The 24,846-nt window shown below is 33.5% G+C and overlaps 1 protein-coding gene across 2 annotated transcripts in view; it reads right to left on the bottom strand.

Annotated features, from left to right (window-relative positions):
• Positions 1-24,846, bottom strand: part of COL11A1 (collagen type XI alpha 1 chain) — a 218,638-nt gene that overhangs the window by 86,400 nt on the left and 107,392 nt on the right. For both annotated transcript variants that reach the window (XM_015146016.3, XM_077987597.1), the window contains exons 28-36: positions 24,779-24,823; positions 18,452-18,505; positions 16,588-16,695; positions 13,531-13,584; positions 7,838-7,891; positions 7,517-7,561; positions 7,317-7,370; positions 7,165-7,209; positions 3,306-3,359 (exon numbers count right to left, since the gene is read on the bottom strand). In XM_015146016.3, the coding sequence (XP_015001502.1) occupies positions 3,306-3,359; positions 7,165-7,209; positions 7,317-7,370; positions 7,517-7,561; positions 7,838-7,891; positions 13,531-13,584; positions 16,588-16,695; positions 18,452-18,505; positions 24,779-24,823 (513 nt within the window). The remainder of the gene's footprint in view (positions 1-3,305; positions 3,360-7,164; positions 7,210-7,316; positions 7,371-7,516; positions 7,562-7,837; positions 7,892-13,530; positions 13,585-16,587; positions 16,696-18,451; positions 18,506-24,778; positions 24,824-24,846) is intronic.

Genomic DNA, 24,846 nt, shown 5'->3' with positions numbered 1-24,846 from the left:
AAAAGTTTTACAGAGAGTATGACAGCTGAAGGACATCAAGTATGCCTGGCTTTTTTCCCACCATACTAAAGTGCTTCTTAAATGATGTACTTTGCCATTAATACAAGACTTAATTTTTTTTTTTAACAGAGCTGTAAATACAAGATTAAATATCTCTTATTTGCTGACATAGATAACACATTCATTGCAAAATATTATAATACTTTAAAATAGCAATCTTAGATCTAAGCAATCACATCCTGGGAAGAATGCAACATAATATTTAATGGCTCTCCTAGATAGTCTGAGGGAGTAGTGTTAATATACTGCATTAAAAATTGGTGTCATTATTGGCCGGGCGCGGTGGCTCACGCCTGTAATCCCAGTACTTTGGGAGGCCAAGGTGGGCAGATCACGAGGTCAGGAGATCGAGACCATCCTGGCTAACATGGTGAAGCCCCGCCTCTACTAAAAATACAAAAAAATTAGCCGGGCATGGTGGCGAGTGCCTGTAGTCCCAGCTACTCAGGAGGCTGAGGCAGGAGAATGGTGTGAACCCAGGAGGCGGAGCTTGCAGTGAGCCGAGGTCGCACCACTGCACTCCAGCCTGTGTGACAAAGTGAGACTCCGTCTCAAAAAATAAAAAGAAAAATAAAAAAAGAAAAAAAGAATTGATGTCATTATCATATTTCCTGATTTAAGTATGTACTTTCAATATCAAGCAGTTAGTCCTAAATAACCATAATGGCCACCAACTACTAACCCATAAAATAAGCAGACTAATTACCAAATAATTTCATTGTATTTATGTAAAAGTAATAATTTTTTTCATCAAAATAGGCTTCCCCTTTGATCTAGTTGGTACAGGACAGAGGGAACAGATTTGGCGAGGGAATCTGTGAAAACTTGTAAGTAATGGTTTAAGGATGTTTTCTCACTTCTCATTGGCACTGAGTTTTGACTTTTTCTATTCTAAATAGATCGTTTCTCATACTAGTCATGCTATAAATCTTAATCATTTCAAGTTAATATTTTTTTAAAATGGATGGCTGCATATTCCCAAAATATGCTGATAAGAGTATGAGACTAACAGAATCTGAAGGGAATATTTAGATCCATGTGTATATATGTCTTTGTGAATATACATCATATATATATGATTTTTTCCTGATATGATGAAGGAGATGAACCAATTAATTTACAGGAAGATATTTTTCTTTTTCTTTTTTTTTTTTTTTTTTTTTTTTTTGAGACGGAGTCTCGCGCTGTCACCCAGGCTGGAGTGCAGTGGCCGGATATCAGCTCACTGCAAGCTCCGCCTCCCGGGTTCACGCCATTCTCCTGCCTCCGCCTCCCGAGTAGCTGGGACTACAGCCGTCCGCCACCTCGGCCGGCTAGTTTTTTGTATTTTTTAGTAGAGACGGGGTTTCACCGTGTTAACCAGGATGGTCTCGATCTCCTGACCTCGTGATCCACCCGTCTCGGCCTCCCAAAGTGCTGGGATTACAGGCTTGAGCCACCGCGCCCGGCCTAGGAAGATATTTTTCTATCTCTCCACCTCAGTTTCTTCTTTCTATATAAAACAGATGAAGCCATTTCTATCCCAAACAGCATAAAACAGCATACTAGAGAAATTAGGTATTTTTATTTCATGCTCTAATATCTCGTTTGTTAGAGGAACATAGTATAAAAATCATTTTGTTTATTAGTGAAAGCAATGCTCCTGTCTTGTCTCTCCTACTAGAACGCATGCTTCTCAAGTGTAGGCATTTATTATGCTTCTGATACCTCTTAGAGACAAAACACATGCACGATCAATGGCTCAAAACTTGTTGAAAGATACATAAGACAATGGGCTGAAAAAGTCCGAGAAAAAAATGAGTCAAATGGGTTTGTTTGACAATGAAACAGTATTACATGAGTCAAGCAGTTCTCAACAATGCATACAAACACAAATGGTACAATACTGAGGTTATATACATCACTAAACTTTATGTTGCTAAATACTAACACAGCTTAAAAATAATTATGAGAATGTTTATAAATAAATACATACAGTGACTTTTGAAACTGTTTTCATTTCTCTGTGAAACTTTGCAGAGTCTTCATGTTACATTTGGAGCAAAACTGACATAGTAGGTAAGCATTATATACAGGTAGTATCAAGATTACTTTATATTTAATATTAGCCATATATATTGATTTTTCTATAACGTTGTAATACAGATAACACTACTTTCCTAATATGTTTGCAGGAATAATGCAAAACTGTTCAGTGGTAAAAAAATAATTTAAACAGTGTCTAAAATTATTGTAAAAAGTTAAAGATTGTCTTAATATTTGAAATTTAATTATTTCAAAATAAATAATTCACCAATATGATTTGTGTGCACATTAAAGTGTGGGTAGTATTGTTCATCTGGACTAGCACAGTAGTTCACACACTTTAACATGCATCAGAACTGTCTAGAGGGTTTTTTAAAAGAGAGACTGGGCCCTTCCTTGCCCATCTCCAGAATTGTGATTGGGTCAGTGAGACAACATTTCTAACAATATCCCAAGAGCTGTGGATGCTGCTGGGCCAGGGATTACATTTGAGAACCACTGTCCTAGACAGGTAGATAAGCTGACTCCGGCTGTCTTAAAGAAACTGATGAGGTTGCAAAACAAACAATCAAACAAACAAACAAAAACAAAGAAGACCCCAGCATGTTCTATGTCTCCACAAATACTTAAATATGAAAACACAGTATTTCAATTAACTTTATGAAGATGCCTGATGAACATTCAAGTGTTGCTCTAAACATATTTAATAAAAGGAATATGATTTAATGAGAATTCTCATTACATTTTCTAAAAAGAATAGATTATAGTGACAGACATGATACTAATATAATACATTTTAGCATGACTTAAGTAATATCAGAATGTTGGAGGGATTTAGGAAGTGATATTTGAAGAAGTTTATATTGATGATGGAAGACAAAGATAAATTCTAATATACCAAATATTTAAGAGTTGATAACAATTTGTAATGTCATCAATTATGTTCATTGCAGTAAAGGAGCAGCTGAGAGAATGATATTCATGTTTTTCTAGTCTTTGGTATACTATCAAAAAATACTTAATGAAAGATATTGAAATTATATTAAGAAACAATCTACGAACTTCATAAATTAAAAATGTCTACTTTCTTTGACATCAATTGTAATTTTCTAGAGATTTTATCAATATCCTATCTAACAAATATTTAAAATGTAAGCTGTGACTCTCAAAAATGTAAAAATATCAAATAAAGAAGGAGAAAGAGAAGCTCTGACACTTACAGGAGGGCCTTTTGGTCCAGGGAATCCAACTGGACCCTGAGGTCCTTGAGGACCCTGAAAATAAAAAGCAGTGGGGAGAAGTTAACAATATGCCTTAAAAGATGCATCTTGATACTTTGAGGTTTATTTATATTGATAAAATACAACGTATTGTACAGCTTCTTCATCACAGTGGCAGAACTATGGTAATACAACATGATAGTAATTACTAATCTAAAAGTAAAATGGATAATTTTTCACACTATTTCTACTCAAAACTACACATCACATCAATGTTACCTCAGGAACACTGTAAATATTTAGAATTCATATGAATTAAAAGTGAATAGAACGTATAAGTATTGAGAAGTTCTGCAGCATCTTTACTTTTAACATTGGCTAGAAACATTCATAGAAGGAAGATATTTTGATTCAATTCAATTCCACAGCCCCTCTTAAAAAAAAAAAAAAAACTGTTTTATAACTTATTCCATCCCTGTTCTGTATCTAGCCATATATTCTAACACTAAAAGAGAAAGTATGTGACTATCTCAAAAAGACCACAGAAGATGTCATTAACTATTCTCCATATCTAAAATATATTTATTTTGGATGATGTCAATATATTTTTTACTCATGTATAAATTTCTTTTGTAGATAAGGTTAAAATAACTTTATTGTGTAGTTATTAATGTTCAGTTCAAATAAAATATTATAATATCATTCTTGGCTTGATTTTTAATTAATTATATTACTCATCTCTCAAAGTTACCTATTTTTAAAGTGCATAGTAAGTCCCATCAGAGTGACTCCATTGTTGGCAAAAAAAAAAGCAATTGGTAAGAGATAATCCTCCATATGACCAGAACATAATAGTTACATTTATTTAAGAAGATTTATGAAAGATAACATAAATAAAATGTGTTAACTAATACATTTAGGGTAGGATTTATGTATTTTTCTAATCAAAAATAGTTTACTGAAGTTGATCTTCAACAGAATTTACTCTTTCTATTTATCAATCTAGGCTTCCCAAGAAAAATCTCATTACCATTCATAGCCAATGTTAGCTCAGAAATCATCACAAGTTTTTACTATTACCAGCATCTGATATTAAAAAAATATCTTCAAAGTTATATATAAAGTTAACAGAAATAGATGTCATATGAAACTACCAAAACTACTGGGCAAATTTTAGGAACTACAAAATTTTAAACTCTTATTAAACTATGAAATGACGATTCCTAAAAACTCATTTTAAGTACAATTTTTTAAACATAGCATTCTTTTGGTTATGTAGCAAATTCTATTTTCCTGATTTCTTAAAATGTTATGTTTTTGCTTTCTAAAATTTTGCTGCCTTTCAAATGCAATTTGAATTTAAATTATTTTAAGAAAGAAACATTTCAAAAACCATTACTTAAAATAAAAATGAAAAATTGAGTCTTCATAAAATTTCACAGCAAGCATTGGCATATTCTTTTTTTGTTGTTGTTTTTTGAGATGAAATCTTGTTCTGTTGCCCAGGCTGGAGTGCAGTGGTATGATCTCGGATCACTGCAACATCCGCCTCCTGGGATCAAGCAATTCTCCTGCCTCAGCCTCCAGAGAAACTGGGATTACAGGCGCCCACCACCATGCCTGGCTAATTTTTGTGTTTTTAGTAGAGACAGGGTTTCCCCATGTTGGCCAGGCTGGTCTCGAACTCCTGACCTCAGGTGATCCACCCGCCTCAGCCTCCCAAAGTGCTGGGATTACAGGTGTGAGCCACCGCACCTGGCTGGCATATTCTTTGTGTAATAATCAAAATCGTTTCCAGGTGGGATTTAAAAAGTTCCATAATGACTCAGTGTACAGATGGTGTTGAAACCAGATCACCAGATAAAAAGTGCCTAAATTTGAGCTTTAAATAAATAATGAATAATTTTTAATATATCCTAAATATCACAAAAGACCTAGTTATGACAAAAATGACTTATTCTTTATATAAAATTCAAATTTATCTAGTTGTCTTGGTTCTGTTGTTCCATTTTTGTTTTGTTTTCACTTAATTTGGTAACTTTACACCTAACAGCTATATTTAACCTTTAATAACCAGCATACATGATCTGCAAATTATGATTATGCAGGATTATATTTCATTTGTAGAATATCTTAATAAAAGTTTATGTATACATATATATATGCATGCCATATATAACTATATCATTAAATATAATGATAATTAGGGAGTCCTTTGAAATGGGCAAAAATAGGTATTTCATTTTCTAATCCAATAGTACTACAGAATTAATTCCCTGAACTTTCCCCAACTCATATATTTTGAAGAAAATATTTTATGGCATTACCTTTGCCATGTTTCAACTGTGTGCTTAAGACATGAACTAAATAGTTCAAGATAATTAAAAATTCTTGGCAGAAAATGAAGGCATATTTGGGGTGAGATGTCTCATTAACTACAAGGAACATAAGAAATATGTTCTTCCTATATAGATATTGAAAACATATATGAATATTTATTGAAAATAAATCCACCTAGATTACTAAAACAGCAAAACAAAACAAAAATTCTCAAGAGGTACTTTTCTTACTCTCAAAGTGATTTTAAAAGTAATTGTACTGTTGGATGACAGTATTGTTATTTTTCAAATTAAAATGCAGTATCAGCAAAAGCATATTCACTTGTAAGGAAATATTGTTGATCATAACATTTTGGAAGACAAAACCAAATGCATGAGAGAATCAGTGGTGCTCTAAAAACAAAACTCACAGTTGTGCTATTTTTTTGTTAAATTGTTCTATTCCATTTAATTATTTAGCCATTTTAAATAATTTAAATGTATCTTATCAAAATGACTTTCACCATAAAATACTTCAAATGAGTGTATTATTTATGAGCTCCAAATTTACAGGATAGACCTAATTTGGGAACAGTTCATCAAGAGTGAGAAACATTTAGTGGAAAGTTAATTAAATATGAGCCAAATACTTAATGCAACTCTAATTAAATGTCTATTCTTGTGTGTTATCTACTCCCATTTTCGTCACGAATAAAAACTCAAGTTTTGCTCATTGCTCCTACTCAAATAAAAATTATTCATTTTCAGTTTTAAGTTATGCATTGCAAGGTGTTTCTGCCTTTTGTAAAATGCCTATTATACATTTCAAATAATAATATACAAAAATATATGAACCTGACTCCATACTACTGAAAATTATTATAGAATATGAAGAAATGATTCTAATTTCTTAAAGGAATACAGATTCTAATATTTAAACTTATATCAGGAGGATAGCCTTTTTAAACATCTGGCTATAAAAATGCTATATTTTGCCAAAAAATCCAAACAAAGGGCATGCTTGTTCATATGATTTGGTTACCTCTTATATCAATCTAAAATCAATTTACCAAACAGTTTTTCTATTTACTGGAATAGATGTTTTATCTTGAGTTGAATGTATATTGATTCTGGCTTAATGGCTACTAGTAGCTTGTTTTTTTACCAGCATAATATACCAGCTCTGTGAACAAAATGAGTATCAATATGGAAAGCAAGCTGAGTGGAGAAGAGAGCAAAGACGTTTTAAGAGTATTTAAAATTTTTTAAATATATATTTTTGTCTTGACTATAAGAGTGATATCTTAGCCCAGTTACACACATTTTTTTCTCATTTCTATAACAAAATTAGTAGAACATATTGATTAAGCTTTTTTATTGGTAAAGAGGAATAAATTAAAAGATAAACATTTTTAAATTCAGACTAGATTGTGTGGATAAACTTGCACATGTATTAGCAGATATACATCTTTTCTCTGAAATCTAAATACTTGCAGAAATACTCATTTTCGTTGTATATTATATGGCTGTATCATACGTACTCTTTCACCTGGAGGGCCAGGAGGGCCATCACCACCTGAAGTGCCCTGGCACCAAGAAAACAAAAGAAAAATCAGTTTGAATTCCTTCTCATAGCATCTGCCTGGAAAAAACACCTGCAGTAACATCCAAACAGAAAAAGTGCAGGTGCTACCTTTGGCCCGGGTTTCCCAGTGGGACCTCTTGCACCTCTCGAACCTCGAGGACCCTGCAGATGAGAACAAAAGATGAACCCGAACTAGTGCCAGGCAAATCCAAAGGCACTAAATCAATTTTTATTTTTGAAAAATAAATTATCTTGAAACACTAAATTCAATATGAAAAATGTACATCATTTTAAATCAAGGCACCTACCGTTGGACCGCGCTGACCCCGAGGGCCTGGTTTGCCAGCTACTCCCTAGCAAAGACAGTTCAATTTCAATATGCAGTATATCACAGTAAATTATGACTCTGGTGTGAGACTGAGTAGTCAGGCAAGAACATCATTCATGCATTCATTCATTCATTCATTCAGAGACAGACTTGCTACAGCCCCAGGTTGGCCCGGAACTCCTGGATTCAAGCAATCCTCCACCTGAGCCTCACAAATATCTGGGAATACAGGCACACACCACTATGCCCAGCTAAGAACATTTATACACACAGTTCAAAACATTATATTTATATATCATACCCGTGCACCTTTCTCTCCATTGGCACCTGGAAACCCAGGGAATCCAGTGGAACCCTACAGTAATAAAATTAAATAATGAACAAACATGTCAATTAATGTTTTCAGTCACAAGATGTAATTTATTTTGGAACAGAGTGATTTTCACACAGATGTTAATATTTAAATCAAAAATATAAATTTTAAGATACCATCGAAGTAATTAAAAATGAACTTACAATGACATCTGAAATCCTGGAAGCATTGAAAGCACAAATTGATAAAACATTTTAGTTTTTAACCTTCTGAGTAAATGAACTAATCAAGAATTATTTCATCTCTTGTTATAAAATAGTAATTATAGGACATTTTATAGAAAACGTATTGCAGTGTAGAATTCTTTGTATTTGCTTCAACTCTAAAGAAAAATTCTACTTTCACAAACAGGAATAGTCAAATATCAAAATAGGAATTTTGGAAAATGTTTTTCCTGAGTTAATATTATCATACGTCTATAGTTACCACTTTTGAGTTGAGTATTTTTACACTTTTAAAACTGGATCAATTCATAGACTAAAAACCTTCCTCCATGTTTTCTATTTGGTGTTTGAACACAACTATACCTAGCTGAAAGTCTGTTTCAGACAGCCAGGCATTACAATTCTGGACATAATATTGAGATTTACGTTAGTTATGCATCAGCCAAATGCATCAGCTAAGTAAGTTTGGTATATTACTTATGCTCATCAAGTATAGATTTTTCTTCTGCAAAGTGAGGGCAATAATACACAACTTACAGGTAATTTGAAATTTGTGGGACTGAAAAAAAATAATGCTTGGCATAAAAATAACAATGATACATAATAAATAATAATTAATGATACATAATAAATTATAATTATTTAAAAATGTAATAAGTTTATAAAAGCACTATTTCATTTACAAATGCCACATTTTACAGATGGAATACAATATAATCCCCAATAACCAAATGTACCATATGATCTTATACATATACCTAAATTTGTATCTGCTTGTTTATTTGATCATGATTGTGATTAGCTTCCCTCATCACTGTATCATAAAACAGAGAAGATTAGTGTTCACATCCTTGCTGCTCAACTTGTTAATTATGAGACCCTGAAAAGGAATGAGTGGAGGGTTTTCCTGTTTAAACCACTGTACGGATTAAGCGCAATAATACATAAAATGTTTAGCCTCTGCTAGAATACTAGACATCAAATTTTGCAAACTTCCCCATATATTAAGGGAAATATAACAAAGCCTTCTTAGACTTGAATACATTCCTTTCTTTTTTTAATCCACTCACTTGCATTGAAATACCCCTAAAAATAATGTTTCTCCAAGTGATACATGGCTCCTCTGTATCAGAATAATCTAGAGTAGTTGCTAAAAATATGGACTGCCAAGGCACACTGCACATCTACTGAAACTGAAACAGACTCTCTGGCAGTGAGGTCCAGGAATCTGCATTTTTAACAACTTCTCGGGGTCACATGAACTATGAAATCTGGGAAGTCTTGAAGCTGTATTCTCAGGCATGTACAGTTAGAATAGCCAGGTGTAGAGTATTACCCACTCACAGAAGGTAACTATTTAGCCCTATTCCCAATTTGAAAGTAGTCAATATTTCACACTTATCAGGAAGGTAAGATGCTATCAATTTGTATTTCCTACACCATGCTACTAAGGCAGGTAAATAAAATTGTAAGTGATGCCCTATGGCAGCTGATAGTCAAAAGAATAACCGGAAGGATGCACTGCTAAGCTGCTTTTTATACCATGTTTTCCTATATGTTTCAATACATGCCTATAGAGCTAACTTGTGATCAACCTGAGAACAATTGTTAGGATGTGTTAATATTCACATACTGGGGAAAAAAATCTCTGCACATTACATTTTGAAGAGCTTTCAAAATCTCTTTTCTTTCCCTACACAAAATCAGATAGTTACATCTAGCACAGTATTACTATGTGACTATTGCAGGAATTGGACAAATGTGTATAATACAGTATGAAAATAGAAGTTTTGACAGGGGGGAGACAAATATTCAGTTCTGTCCTAACTAGAAGAGATAACTAAGCATATTTATAGATACTTCATTTAATCAAACAGATACTATGCACCAATTTTGTTTTTCATAAATGTATTTTCTTACCTAGGGTTTCTACTCTAGGAAATTGATAGAAAACACAGAAAATGGCCGGGCGCGGTGGCTCAAGCCTGTAATCCCAGCACTTTGGGAGGCCGAGATGGGCGGATCACGAGGTCAGGAGATCGAGAGACGATCCCGGCTAACACGGTGAAACCCCGTCTCTACTAAAAAAATACAAAAAAATAGCCGGGCGAGGTGGCGGGCGCCTGTAGCGCCTGTAGTCCCAGCTACTCGGGAGGCTGAGGCAGGAGAATGGCGTAAACCCGGGAGGCGGAGCTTGCAGTGAGCTGAGATCCGGCCACTGCACTCCAGCCTGGGTGACAGAGCAAGACTCCGTCTCAAAAAAAAAAAAAAAGAAAAAAAAAGAAAACACAGAAAATGACCAACCCACCAATTAATCAGTTGAATATATGGAAATGTTATTTTTTTTTTTCCACATACAGAATTATCACCAAAGTATATAATTTCTATGAAAAAGTATTACCTGTTTTTATACAGAAACACACAAAGGCCATAAAGTCAAGTATTAATTGTGAAATTGGCTTGGTCAATAAATGTGAAACTAAAAACGTGAAATTTTTAAAATGCTGTCTGACACATAAAAGTATCCTACTTTAAAATAGATGTCATTTTAGAAACAGCTATCATTTTATAGCACATGTGGTGCTACATCTTTTTAATACCTTTATGGTTTATATTGCTACTAAGAAATTAATATGATGTCAAATTACAGTCCTTAATCTGCTTGAAAGCTACTAAGAAATTAATATGATGTCAAATTACAGTCCTTAATCTGTTTGAAAGAGACTGGTAATGGCATTTCACTTTAGTAAAATAAAAATTTAAATTCATTCAAAATTCATCAGCTTACACATAGGAAAAAAACATGAAGCTATCTTTCATCTTTGATGTCCCAGTCAGTTTTTCATTTTAGAACAGAGAAACTTAAAAGCTTTTTTATCATAGAAATAATAAATGAGCTATGAAAAGAAGCAATATGAAGAAATAAAGAACAAAATTCCAGACATTTCAGTAAAAGGATTAAAAGATGTTAGATACCTCTAGGAGGAAGCATTTCTGTTTATTCTGTTGCATTTTGTTAATAAAAACAATTCAAAGAATACTGATCAGAGAACTTAGGAAAAACCAGAATTTTAAATAAGTTGATAAAATAAAATTCTACTCATTCATGTAATATTGTGACAGTTTCCTATGTTTTTAAATCAAAACAAAACAATTGCAATTTAACTTAATAAATAGATCTAGAATGCATGAAGTAATGTAAGGATAGCTTGAGGTCCTGGATTATACAGTAAATGGCTTTTCTTGCTCTTAATATTTGTGAAAATGCTTGACATTGAAAGGAAGCTAACTGAAAGACAGAGCAGTATGTTAGAGACAATATTTAAATGATAAAAAGTATTAATCAGTGCCCTGAGTACAGCCAGGAAATATTTAAATATGCCCATATTATTTTTAAATCACAGATGGCATAAATCTTATTTTAGAAGGGTTCAAAGGCATTATATTTATCCCCTGCTACTCAAGGAAGGAAATATTTTTTTTGAAACTCAATGAAAAAAAATTGTAAGAAAAAGCTGTACAGCAAGTCTAAAAGAGTATTATCACATGGCAACGAGGGAACACAAGGGCATGTGGTTTCCATACTCAGGGAGAAGGGCATTTTTGTCTCCCATAATTATATGTGAAACTTATGAATAGATATATGTTTAAGAATGTTACAGAAGCAGGATTTGCCATACCTATTGTGTCTGTTATACCTAAATGGGTCAAACTCAATTAACTGATAGATTGATATAATCTCATGTACATATAATTAAAAGAATGATATACCTGAAACTATCATCATTTCTCTGTCCCCCTCCCATATCATAACCACTCTGTTATTAATAATCAACATTTACATATTAAGTCACTTAAGCTTAATTTAACTACTCAATGCATCAAGTGCATCCTTAACAAAGTTTTATGGTAGGTTTGAGAAAAATTAGTACACTGAGGTAAATATGCATTTTTAAAACCATATTTTTTATACTTAAAATATGTATATTTCAAATAGCCACAAATGAGATGTGAGTGATACAGCGAATTGAGTGGTGGCTCCTCAAAAGTTATATATATATCCAAATCTATGGAACCTGTCAATGTCACCTTACTTAGAAAAAAAAGTCTTGCCAAAGGCTATTAAATCAAGGAAATGAGATCCTCCTGGATTGCCTAGGTGATCCCTAAATCCAATGGCAAGTGTCAAACCTTTACTATTCTCTTCCTGTACCACCTCTCCAACCACCAAATTCCTCCCATTACATTAGAAGACATATCTATCCCACTTCTATCTGTTGAATGAATTAATTAAGACTCTCTAGCAACACAGGCACTGAACAGGCAAAAAATAAACATTTGACAGAAATATTCTTTTTTTTTTTTTTTTTTTTTTTTTTTTTTTGAGACGGAGTCTCGCTCTGTCGCCCAGGCTGGAGTGCAGTGGCGCGATCTCGGCTCACTGCAAGCTCCGCCTCCCGGGTTCACGCCATTCTCCTGCCTCAGCCTCCCGAGTAGCTGGGACTACAGGCGCCCACAACCGCGCCCGGCTAATTTTTTGTATTTTTAGTAGAGACGGGGTTTCACTGTGGTCTCGATCTCCTGACCTTGTGATCCGCCCGCCTCGGCCTCCCAAAGTGCTGGGATTACAGGCGTGAGCCACCGCGCCCGGCCGACAGAAATATTCTGAATGAACAGTTCTTTTGTATATGCAATTATCACTTGTCTGATCTTCCAAATTTAAAATAAAAAACCTAATTTGGGAAAGCTAAAAAAAAAAAAAAAAAAAAAAAGACAGGAGAGAAGAAGACGCACAGAAAAAAGGCCAGATAAAGAAGTGAATAGAGATTGGAGTCATGAATCCACGAGCCAAGGAATGTCTGGGGCCACCAGAAGCTGAGAGAGGCAAGGACAGATTTTGTACTAGAAACTCTGGAGGCAGTATAGCCCTGCGACACCATGGTTTCATACTTCTGGCCTCCAGAACTGTAAGACAGTGAATTTCTGTTGCTTTAAGTTAATAAGTTTGTGGAGATTTCTTACAGCAACGCTGGAAAAAAATACTCATGGAAATGAGGGTAACAGACAGTGTGAAAGATGTATTAATTAAAAAAAGAAAATCAAGTGGTAATATAAACCCTTAGGATAGTAGAAAGGAAATCAAAAGCTATTATTCATCAAATGTCATCCATGTTAAAACTTCCAGACATATTAGGATCATTCTTGTTCCAATTACAAAGAAGTACTGATTATGCCTTTGTTTCATGACTCCTTCTCCTAAAATATTGCAATCCATAATCACTTAAGTTCTTTGAGCTCCCTGCACTCCAGGTGTCCACATGCTCTATGATTTTCCTTTTGAAATTACTTTTAAGTACTCATCATAATATAGAGATGTTACAAACTGTAAGGTAACCATATGTGATTAATATTGTCTTCACAAAATGTTAATAAACTATAAATATCAAGTTGTTTTACCTTTGGACCTTGTCTTCCCGGATATCCTGGTAATCCTGGAACTCCAAGTTTTCCCTATAGTTACAATATATAATAATCAAAGTACTATTTTAAGTTGAATTAAGTTTACATAATGATTTCAGTATTTTTTCTAAATATTAGAATCACATATTGTACACTCAAAAGGAAGATTTGCAGGTTTTTATCATTATTTACCTTAATTAAGTTTCTTCATGTGAATTAGGAAATTCTTGATTTGAACATATTTCTAATGTTATAATGTTGCCTAACTTAACCTTTATTATATAAGTGATAGTGCCTTCTTTAGGTACATGAATCCTGAGATTGTAGAGTACTCTACACTTCTTTGTGAATTATAAAGCATGGTTAAAAATACTCCTAAGCTTTTTCAACATTGAATACTATTTTAAATTAGTTGATGTAACTGGCACAATATTTAGATTTTATCACTCCAACTAGAGTAAATCTTTTTGATAAAATTATTTCATTTATCCCAGTCTAAATATAAAACAAGGGATCATGAGTTACTTAACTTTTCTCAATGAGTAAGTAAACCTAGATATGCAAAGACATTCAGAATTAAACTTTAAGCCAAATTTCTTCTTTCACTCTAACATGTTGAAATATCTGGACTAATAAATATAATATGTGTTGAGAGTTTTGGCTAATAATGATGGTTTTTGTGGAGTGTTTATTCCTCCAAGCAGATAATCGAATATACTATTTTATTCCAGTGCAACGAGGTTGCCTTTCAATCTGAAAGTGTTAAAACAAAATTTAAGTTATAATGAAGTCCAACAATGTGTAACAAACACCAGATGGTTTAAAATATTATCCTAAACAATTTACTTCCCTAAAATTTCTCTCTGAACAAAGCATTAATTTAAAAAAAAAACACGTAGAAAGATAAAAATAAATGAATTGAATAAAATATGTATGTGGAATTTTACCATGCATCCATTTCCTTAATAAGATACTTATAAAAGCATACTTCATGTATAAAATATTATTTACTACTGTCTTAAACATTAGAAAGCATAATGTATCATTTTCAATGTACATTGAACAACTAAAAATGGAAAATAAACACAAGTTCAAATTTGTATGTGCATTGATAAAAGATGAACAGAAGTTTCTAAATAAAAATAAGTATTTTACTAGATGAAACAAGGCAAAAAATTAAAAGTATGGTTTATGACCTTGTTACGGATTGAACTAAAGAGCTGTCCATGTCATGATCAGCATTGCATAGATAAGTAGTCTTTAGATGGAAAATATGCAAACTAACCCTAAGAAGCATACTTACAATGATGTCACCTTGGATATACTATCACAGCTTGTTTTATACCATCAATTTCAAGTTAAGTAAAATTATCTAATTCTGATCACAAGCTATTTCTTTGTTAATTACCACATTAGAATGTATGGATGTACTCTAATTCATTTTAGAGTCATTTTAAAATAAATTCTGGCAGAAAGTTTGCATTTTCAATAGGATGATAGGCAACTTCAATAAACTAACAAATACTAATGAAATGTTACAAAAGGAACTGTGAGGTAGGTTAAGCTCCTGATTTATCACAATAGATTGTGTGACCGTTTACACATGATAGAGCCTAAGAAGACAGGAAGGTACCAGGATACCCTCTTAACCACTAGCGTTGAGCATTTTAAATGAAAAGGTTTAAACGTCTCAAAGGGCCTTGTTTCTCCCTGATCTTTTTCTTCTGCTGCCAAATCACTATAACAGTGTTCATTAATTTACAATTAGCAATGTTTTTTCAAAGTGTGAAACTGCAGAAGTTTCAAAGTATAAAACCCTGTAAGAACTGTCACATTAGATGATTCATAAGGACATGAGGAATTTTCTATTTGTTTATTCTTATTCTCTGTATAATACCTATACCATGTATTTTCTTTCTGAGATACAATGGTTGGGACTCCCATTTGTAATTTTCTTAAATAGCATGAAATTTCTTTATGGCATGTTTGTTGTAGAAAATATAGACATATACATATAGAAAAGGAACCATTTGAATTATACCAGCAAGATATTATTGATATTTTGCTTTAGTGTATATAATGCAATAACATTTGTCATAGGCTGTTCTCATTTTTTTATTTAGCTTCATAGTACATTATCAAAAATTTGGCATGTCACTAAATACTCCATGAAGTCAAATTTCAATGTTGCCTAATATTATATTGCAATATGAATGTAATGGTTGCAAATATTTTTGACACAACACATAATGCCCAGTGTCTCTCAAAACAATGAATATTAGAATTATCTGGGGATGTTTTAAAACATATTGATACTTGTGTCAAGCCCAGATTAAAATTAAAATCCCTTGAAGTTGGGCCTGAATACCAGTATTTTTTAATAGACTTATGTGAAATGCATGTTTACGTGGAAAAAATAAAAGATGATTCTACTTGGTCCAAAACCATAAGTAGATCCTCTTTCATTGATTATTTCATCCTTTAATTCTCAACATCTAATGTGGAAGAACTCTAAGAGTAGCTGATTCTACATGGCCAAGGAGGGCATAGAGGACTAGAAAATAAGGAGAGTAACAAAAGAAGTGTCTATCTCATAATCATACCTCTTAGGAGTATTTAACAGGAATAACAGAATTCTCTATTTAATATAGACATATATATACACACACATATATATATGTAGAATATATATACTATATGAAAGAAAAGGAATCATCTGAATTCTGCCCACAAGAGATTATTTATATTTTGCTTTAGTGTACATAATGTGATAACACTTGTGATAGACATTTCTTGCTTTTTAAAAAAATTTAACTTCACAGTACATTATAGAAAATTTATCATATCACGAAATACTTTATGAAGGCAAATTTTAATGTTGCCTAATATTACATTGAAATGTAAATGTAATGGTTGTAAATTTAAAATGATAATGAAAAATTTTATCTTTAATGTATTAAGAACTCAATTTCTGACACCAGTTATTGAAAGAATTTAAAATGATGTGAAACATCATTTGCAAGTGTACCAGTGAATTTAAAGTCATTTACCAACCTTTTCTCCTGCTTGACCTGAAGGACCTGGGTCTCCAGTTGGGCCTGCTCGACCTTTCGGGCCTTCAGGGCCATCTTCCCCTCTTGGGCCAATCTGACCAACTTCTCCCTGAGGCACAGAATAACAACATTCTTATGAATGAAAATTAAACTTCTTTACAAAAATTATAACAGTGAAAAAATTATGACAGTGAAAGAGATCTGATTTAACAAACTCCATCTTGCCTTTTACCTTCAAACTGCCCTTGATCATAACAGGGCATGGGGCAAGATAACATTCGGAGAAATATACTTTATAGTTCAAATGATGATAGTTCTTCCCCAAACAAATCTGTCTTTATAAACACTAATACAAAACCGCAAGGTTAGAATTATGAGAGGGGTGTGAATTCCACTAAAATATAGGCAATGTAAAGAATTACCAGCCATTGGTCTGAAATTTACAATTTTTATAACTTCCCTAATTACTCCTGTAAATAAGATTGGCCTGTTGAGGTGTCTTATCAGACTTCTGCATTTGTGACAACCAGCTGACTCCACCCAGACCAATGACTCCTGACTTAACTGGCCCTGTGGTCCCCAGCCAGAAACTGAATCAGAACACAAGGACCATTTTTCCACCCCCCTATGATTGCATCCTCAACCAAGCAGCAGTTCTCATTTCCTAGCCTCCTGCCCACCAAACTATCTTTTAAAAACCCTATCCTCCAAATTTTTGTGGAGGCTAATTTGAGTAATAATAAAATTCCAGTCTCCTATTCAGCCAACTCTATGTGTAGAGAAAGAGTCAAATTCTTTCTCTATTGCAATTCCCCTGTGTTGATAAATAGGCTTTATCTGGGCAGCAGGCAAGATAAACCCATCAGGCAGTTACAAAAATACATTTGGAGATTGAAAGTCATAAATTACAATCTATTGCAAGAGTTTTCAACTTTGGTGTGTTTACTAATGTTTTTGTTCATGACAAAGAGGCTTGAAAGTGACTTCATCAATCATTTCATGTTTAATAAACTGAATACAGTCTGACATTTGAAAATCTACAAAAGTCTAATCCTACCATATATGACACTAAATTGCTTTTAATGCATCTGTGTTGCAGAGAGAGGGAAAAAAATATAATAAAGATTGGTCAGTAGCTTTGGAAATTACTGTTTGGAACACAAGAAAAATATCTCTATTTTGTACTTGGCTTTTATCTTTAATGTTTAAGAACTTGTATATGGATGCTATTGCCCCCAGTCCTGCATGGAGACTTCATTTGTATTTTAGGAAAACAAATATTTTCTATAGAATGCTTCTTTGCTCAGATGTATCAGGTACCAGCATATTAATTAAAAATAAATCTTCCCAATAAAGCATTTAATTTGCATTAGATAACTAATATTTCTGTTTGTTCTCTATAATATATTACTAGAAAAAACTACTATTTTTACATTCAAAAATTGAACACCACCATATAATGAAAATTCATGAAAGTTGCACACATATACTTTCCAGGCAGCATAGCTCATTATATATGAACAAAATTTAGAACAAACTTATCAAATTACTTCTAGCAATTTGATCATAACTTTCTAATGTCCTGTGTATAAACAATACTAACACGTGTATGTGTGTGCACGCGTGCGCGGGTGCATGTTTATTATGGAACTTACGGAAATATAGCATCTAAAAGACAATTTATACTACACTATCTCCACAAAAGTTAAAATCCCTAAATCTTAGTATAAAAACTTAAATGATTAAAGACTTAGGTGGTACAAACATTTTATTTATCATATGCTTACTATATTTAAAGATAAGCAAAGGAAAAAATATATATATATTAAATTTTATGTACTAGTACACATTTTCTTTATACTTACTCTGTCACCTTTTAGACCCATGTCACCTTTGAATCCTGGAAAACCATCTTCACCCTAAATCATTATAAAAGGAATTGAATAGGAGTTTAATCAGTCCTTTGGAGTAACCTAAAATAGTGCTATAAAAATGTATGTGCTGATAATGAGGGAAAATTATTTTTTAGAAATGTGAATGGTAGTTTTGAAACTTACTCCTCCCTTTTCCAACTCCAGCCACAGATTCTGATCCCCACTGTCATCTCATTTTTTCACAATTATTGGCTATAAATTACGCTAGGACATTTTTCACAAATATGTTCATTAAATCTTATTTTATGAGGGAAATAACCATTCTCCCATAAAAACATATATTCTATACTAGTTCAACAAATAAAAAGTAAAAATTTAGCCAGGTGTGGTGGTTCACACCTGTAATCCTATAATAGGCTGAGGCAGGAGTTTGAGGCCAGCCTGGGCCACATGGCAAAACCCCAACTCTACCAAAAAAATAAGATAATTTAAAAAAATTAACCAGGTGTGTGGGTGTATGACTATAATCTCAGTCACTAAAAAAGCTGACGTAGGAGGATTGCTTGAGTCCAGGAGGTCAAGGCTGCAGTGGGCCATGATCATGCTACCGCAGTCAAGCCTGGTGACAGAGCAAGAACTTCTCCCCACAACAACAACAACAACAACAAAGAAAAAAAAAAAGGAAACAATTATCATTTTAACTTTGTATTACAAGAGCTCTGGAGTAACAAAATGAATAAAATAATTTTCCCTTAATTTACTAATTTGTGCCTATAAATTTTATATCGTGTATTTTTTATCATATCCATTAGATAAATGCCTTCTAGCTCAATGTGTTCTGTATCTTACAATCTTCTTTCAGGTAAAATTAATTATATAAAATAGAAATTAATAATATCCTTTACAGGTAGAATTGCTCATTGTAGCACTAAACACACAGAGCAACAATGCTGAAAATGGAGTCACTAAATGAAGAGAGGAGCAATTTGGGCTATGAAAATATTTTCTATCATTCTTATTGAAACCTGGATTTTCAAGTAAGTTGCATAAACAACCTTACTATCTTTTAAGTTCAAGAAAACAAATTACTAAGAAATAATCATTCATGTATTCAATAAAATTAATCGAGCAATTACTCACTCGAAGTGCTGTGGAGTATTTTGAGGTTTTTGTTTTACCAGTAAAAATCTAAAAGTGGGCCGGGGGCAGTGGCTCACACCTGTATTCCCAGAACTTTGGGAGGCTGAGGTGGGGGGATCATCTGAGGTAAGGAGTTTGAGACCAGCCTGGCCAACATGGTGAAAGCCTGTCTCTACTAAATACAGAAAAATTAGCCGGGCATGGTGGTGGGTGCCTGTTATCCCAGCTACTCGGGAGGCTGAGGCAGGAGAATTGCTTGAACCTAGGAGGTGGAGGTTGCAGTGAATTGAGATCACTCTGCTGCACTCCCGGCTTGGCAACAGAGGGAGATTCCATCTCAAAAACAAAACAAAACAAAACAAACAAACAAACAAAACTGAAAGTGGGACATTTGCAGTCATTTTAGCACAAATGAAATAGAAAGGGTGTCCAGAGAAGAACGCCAAAATGATGATAATGACGATGATGTATGGTGCTGGTGGAGGGGGTGGTGAGGCAGGAGGTTAATAGGGAAGGTTTGATGGAGGGGTTGGTATTTCAGTTGGTAGAAATGGATTTGATTTGAGAATTTCAGAAAAGAACATTTTGGGCTGTGTATGAAAACAAATCTAGGAAGGGTAGGCACAAATATCTCCACATCTTGCTGCCAAAATGACCTCTTTAAAATACATAATTGGTCACATCAATTTTTACTTTAAAATATCCTAGTGGTATCAAATTCCTAATAATCAATATAAGGCACCTCCCTTCACCACATGATCTAGCCCTTCTTTACCTCGTCAGTCTTTTGTCTTGAATTTCTCCTAAAATTAACCTCTCCATCTCGTGGCCTTCACTGAATAATTATTATCCCAACAATATGCCATCCTGCATTTTCTAGATCATAGGTTGCTTTCCTTCTACTAAATGGCCGAACACAAGAATCCTGCCGAATTAACCTGTGAGTCTCCACCGCCGAACATATTTTGGACCTTCAGTAACCACAATGTTCAAGAAACATTTACTAAATGCCTCAGTGTGAGTTTAGCAAGGTATATTAAAGTCCAGAAAATACCATATACTGGGTACTTATGAATATGAGACCTAATCCTGGAAAAAGAGATTCAAACTGTTATCTTGCATACTCGAAGAACTCTAGCATGCCTGGGATTTTCTTTTTTCCAAGAGAAAACTATGCCATTTTCACCATCCTGCCCATAAAGTGGCCTCATAAGGAGCAGGATGCTTTCTGTACTGAATGTGATTGGGCAATGGCAGAGGCTTAAGAGCTGAGAATGACCACTGAACTTGCTATTGACAACTGTCTTCATTATCTTCTCCCTAGAGAAAAACATAATTACACAGTTGCCATGCTTAGTTTACAGAACACTGCACTATATGTTTAAAAATCACTTATAGCTTTTACAGACAGAGTTTTATTTTTTATTTATTTTTAAAGTGAGAACTCAGTCTACGGGGAGGCTATTTTTCTCATGTCTTAGTTTTCAACATGTTCATGTTAAAAAAAACAATTAGATGATTCAATTAGGTATTTCCTTACAACAAATGTCATTTTTTAACAAGTAACATATCAAGTTATTAAGATTTCTAGTACTAAAATAATCAGACAAGGAAAAAAAAAGAAGAAAACATAGATTTAGAAGATGTATAAAAGTGGAATTCATCTATGCCATCTAATTTATTGAGCTGTGTTGCTCCAGGCTTAAGACACAAATCTGAGGCTAAAAAAATGGAGAATTTTAATCATAATTTGAGTATTAACTTGCTATTTCACCTTTGGTTAACAATTAACATCATAATTTTTAACAACTTTCCATTTTCTTCTATCCCTTATGAGATAAATGATCAATTATCTTGAATACTCAGAAAAACGAAATAAATAAGGCATATTAATAATTCATCAGGACTTAATCCTTCACAGAGTTCAAAAATATGGAGAATTCTTACCATTAAAAAATTCTACTAACATTTATACAAAATTTCTCTAAATCTATAATTTAGAAAACTAAATCATAATCTATAATAAGACATAATTTACTACTTGATTGGTATATTAGAATAAAAGGTATAGCTGAAAATATCTTTAAAATGTTTTAGGAAATTGTCTTTATTTTATAGACTTCAAATGAGGCTGAGACAAAGTAACTAGGAAAACTATAACAAGAACCCAGAACTTTTGGTTCCCAATTTAAAACTTCAGTTATTTTCCTCTCTATATACTTGCATATTCTTAGACTATACACCCTCAAAACAATGAGCAATTGTTAAGATGTTTTCCTACACACACAAAAAAATGTATCTTATTTCTTTTTTCCTGTATGGCTTTGTCCTCACATATATCTAGTCATGTATAATTTTATTTGCCTCTGTCACTTTGCAACTCTCCGACAAGTTTCAGCAGTTAACAACATCCCCATCCCACTCAGGCACTGTTCTTTTAAACACTGCCTAGCCCCTCTAAACATCCTTGATGGGGACTCATTCCAGAGAAAAACATTTGCATTGTTACTTACATTTCTTAACAAGACAAATTCTAAACAGAGACATTATTTTTAATATAGGCAACCTACAAATTACATGTTAAACCCTACCTGACTCACCACTGTGCTCATTTGTCAATTCAGTGAGACACTATAGTCTTCTCTTGGTATCTAAGGGTGATTGATTCCAGGACCCTAACCCAACTTCCTATATCAAAATCTGTGGATGTTCCAGTTCTTGAAATAGAATGCTATAGTATTTATTTATAGCCTACTCACATCCTCCTCCTTTATACTTTAAATCACCTCTAGATTACTTATAATACCTAAATTTAAATGCTATTTAAATAGTTGCTATATTGTTTTTTAAATTTGTATTATTGTATATTGTTACACTGTATTTTTTTTGACAGGGTCTCAGTCTGTCATTCTGGCTGGAGTAGAGTAGCTTAATCATGGCTTGTTGCAGCCTTGACCTCCTGAGCTCAAGCAACTCTCCCTCCTCAGCCTCCCAAGTAGCTGGGACCACAGGTGCACATCACTACAAAATTTTTTTAAAAATTTTATAGCGATGAGGTCTCACTCTTTTGCCCAGGCTAGTCTTGAACTACTGGACTTAAATAATTCTCCTGCCTTAAACTCTTAATGTGCTGGAATTATAAGCATGTGCCACTGTGCCCAGTCATATTGTAATTTTTAATTTAATTTTTTTGTTTTTCAAGTATCCTTGATCTGTGGTTTATTGAATCCATGTGTGCAGAACCCATAGGGAGAACCAACTGGTACTCCAAAGTTCATCTAGGTGATCAGGATGAACTGAGATTACCATTAAGTAGGTAAGCTAGTGTGAAATGCATGGCCTTTTTCATACAATGAATCTGACAACATAGTTGCTTACTTTTAGTATATAACAGTAGCTTTTTTCAGATAAAGTATAATGGATATAATAAATTCGTCCCTTTTTGTTAGCCATTTCCTATTGGTACCACATCCACACATAAGCCTTTTGATAATATTTTAACTATGAAAATAAATTACTGTCCTTGAAAAAATATTAGCATTTGAAATAATTTGGATATTTACCCACCCAAATCTCATGTTGAAATGTAATCCCCAATGTTGAAAGCGGAACCTGGTCGGGGGTGATATGACCATGGGGGTAGATTTCTCATGAATGGTTTAGCACCATCTCCTTGATGCTGTTCTCCAGATAGTAAGTGTGTTCTCTGGAGATTTGATTGCTTCAAAGCATGTGGCACCTTCTTCACCCCTCCTGCTCCTGCTCCCAGCATGTAGGATGCCAGTGCCCTCTTTGCTTCCCACTGGAAGCTTCCTGAGGACTTCTAAGAAGTAGATGCCACCACGCTTCCTGTACAGCCTGCACAATCATGAGCCAATTAAACCTCTTTTATTATAAATTACCCAGTCTCTGGTATTTCTTTATAGCAGTGCAAGAACAGTCTAATAGAGTATGATGTTATGAGTATGATATTAGCAATAGTTAATATCCATGTATATCTCACCAAACCTACCAACATTTATACTATGCAACTATGTGTTGTTTTAACTTTGTATGAAACATTGTAGTAAGAATTAATTCAATACCGATTCTGAGTGTATTAGTCTGCTTTTACACTGCTATAAAGATACTACCCGATATTGGTTAATTTATAAGGGAAAGAGGTTTAATTGACTTACAGTTCTGCACGGCTGGGAAAGTCTCAGAAAACTTACGATCATGGTAGAAGGCAAAGAAGAAACAAGTACCTTCTTCACAAGATAGATGAGAAAAAGAAAGAAAGGAGAAGCACCAGACACTTATCAAACAACCAGATCTTGTTAAGAACACACTCACTATCAGGAGAATATCATGAGGGAAATCACCCCCATGATCTCATGACCTCCCACCATGTACCTCCCTAGACAGTGGGAATTCCAATTTGGATTAGAATTCAAGAGGAGATTTGGGTGGGCACACAGCTAAACTCTAACACTGAGTAATGCCATTCCCGTTGCATTTCATCATAATCTTTGAAGGATTTGGGGCTCTGCACTCCTATTAAATGTATCCTTGAAAAAAATCTGAATGTCATGTTCTTCAGCAAAAGCGAATTATCTATAAATTCCCTATAAAAAATGCCATATTCATTCATAGTTTTAGGTACATTATTTCATTCACTTCTGCCTGGTTTTAATTTTTATTTCTCTCTTTTTAACACTATTGATTTGTGTGTAATATTATATAGAAAGACTTCCTCTTTCCCCAACGGATTTAGTGTACTTCTAACTCTCCTGTTTTGTGCTGAATTTGTTTATACATTTTGGGGATTTCAGCAGGGAAAAAAGGAATAAACACTCATATGTTATGCATCTAACTGGACAACATCTAAATCCTGTAGCAAAACCATTCCTAAAGCCAACTCTATGATTTACAAAACTTAAGCACATGTAAAAAAGAAAGATGCAGAATTAATTCTCTTAGGTAACATAATTTAATTTCTGTTCTAGTATTTAGCCCTCATCACAAGATATAAGACATTGTTTTTAAGTTGTGAGGATAAAGGGTACAAAATTATACTAGCATTGTGTAGTATTTAAGTAATCACTCAATATATTCAAGAAATAAAATGTCTGTTGAATAATTTAAATGTTAACGTAATATACAGAAATTAAAACCACCTAAACAATCACATTTTACCTTTTCACCTTTAGATCCCTTGAGACCTCTGACACCATCTGCTCCCTGTGGAATAAATTAGAAGTATC

This window comes from Macaca mulatta, chromosome 1 (assembly GCF_049350105.2).
Source record: "Macaca mulatta isolate MMU2019108-1 chromosome 1, T2T-MMU8v2.0, whole genome shotgun sequence".
NCBI classification, from domain to species: Eukaryota; Metazoa; Chordata; class Mammalia; order Primates; family Cercopithecidae; genus Macaca; species Macaca mulatta.
Note: the sequence above shows the minus strand (reverse complement) of the source record. Positions and strands in the feature narration are given on the sequence as shown.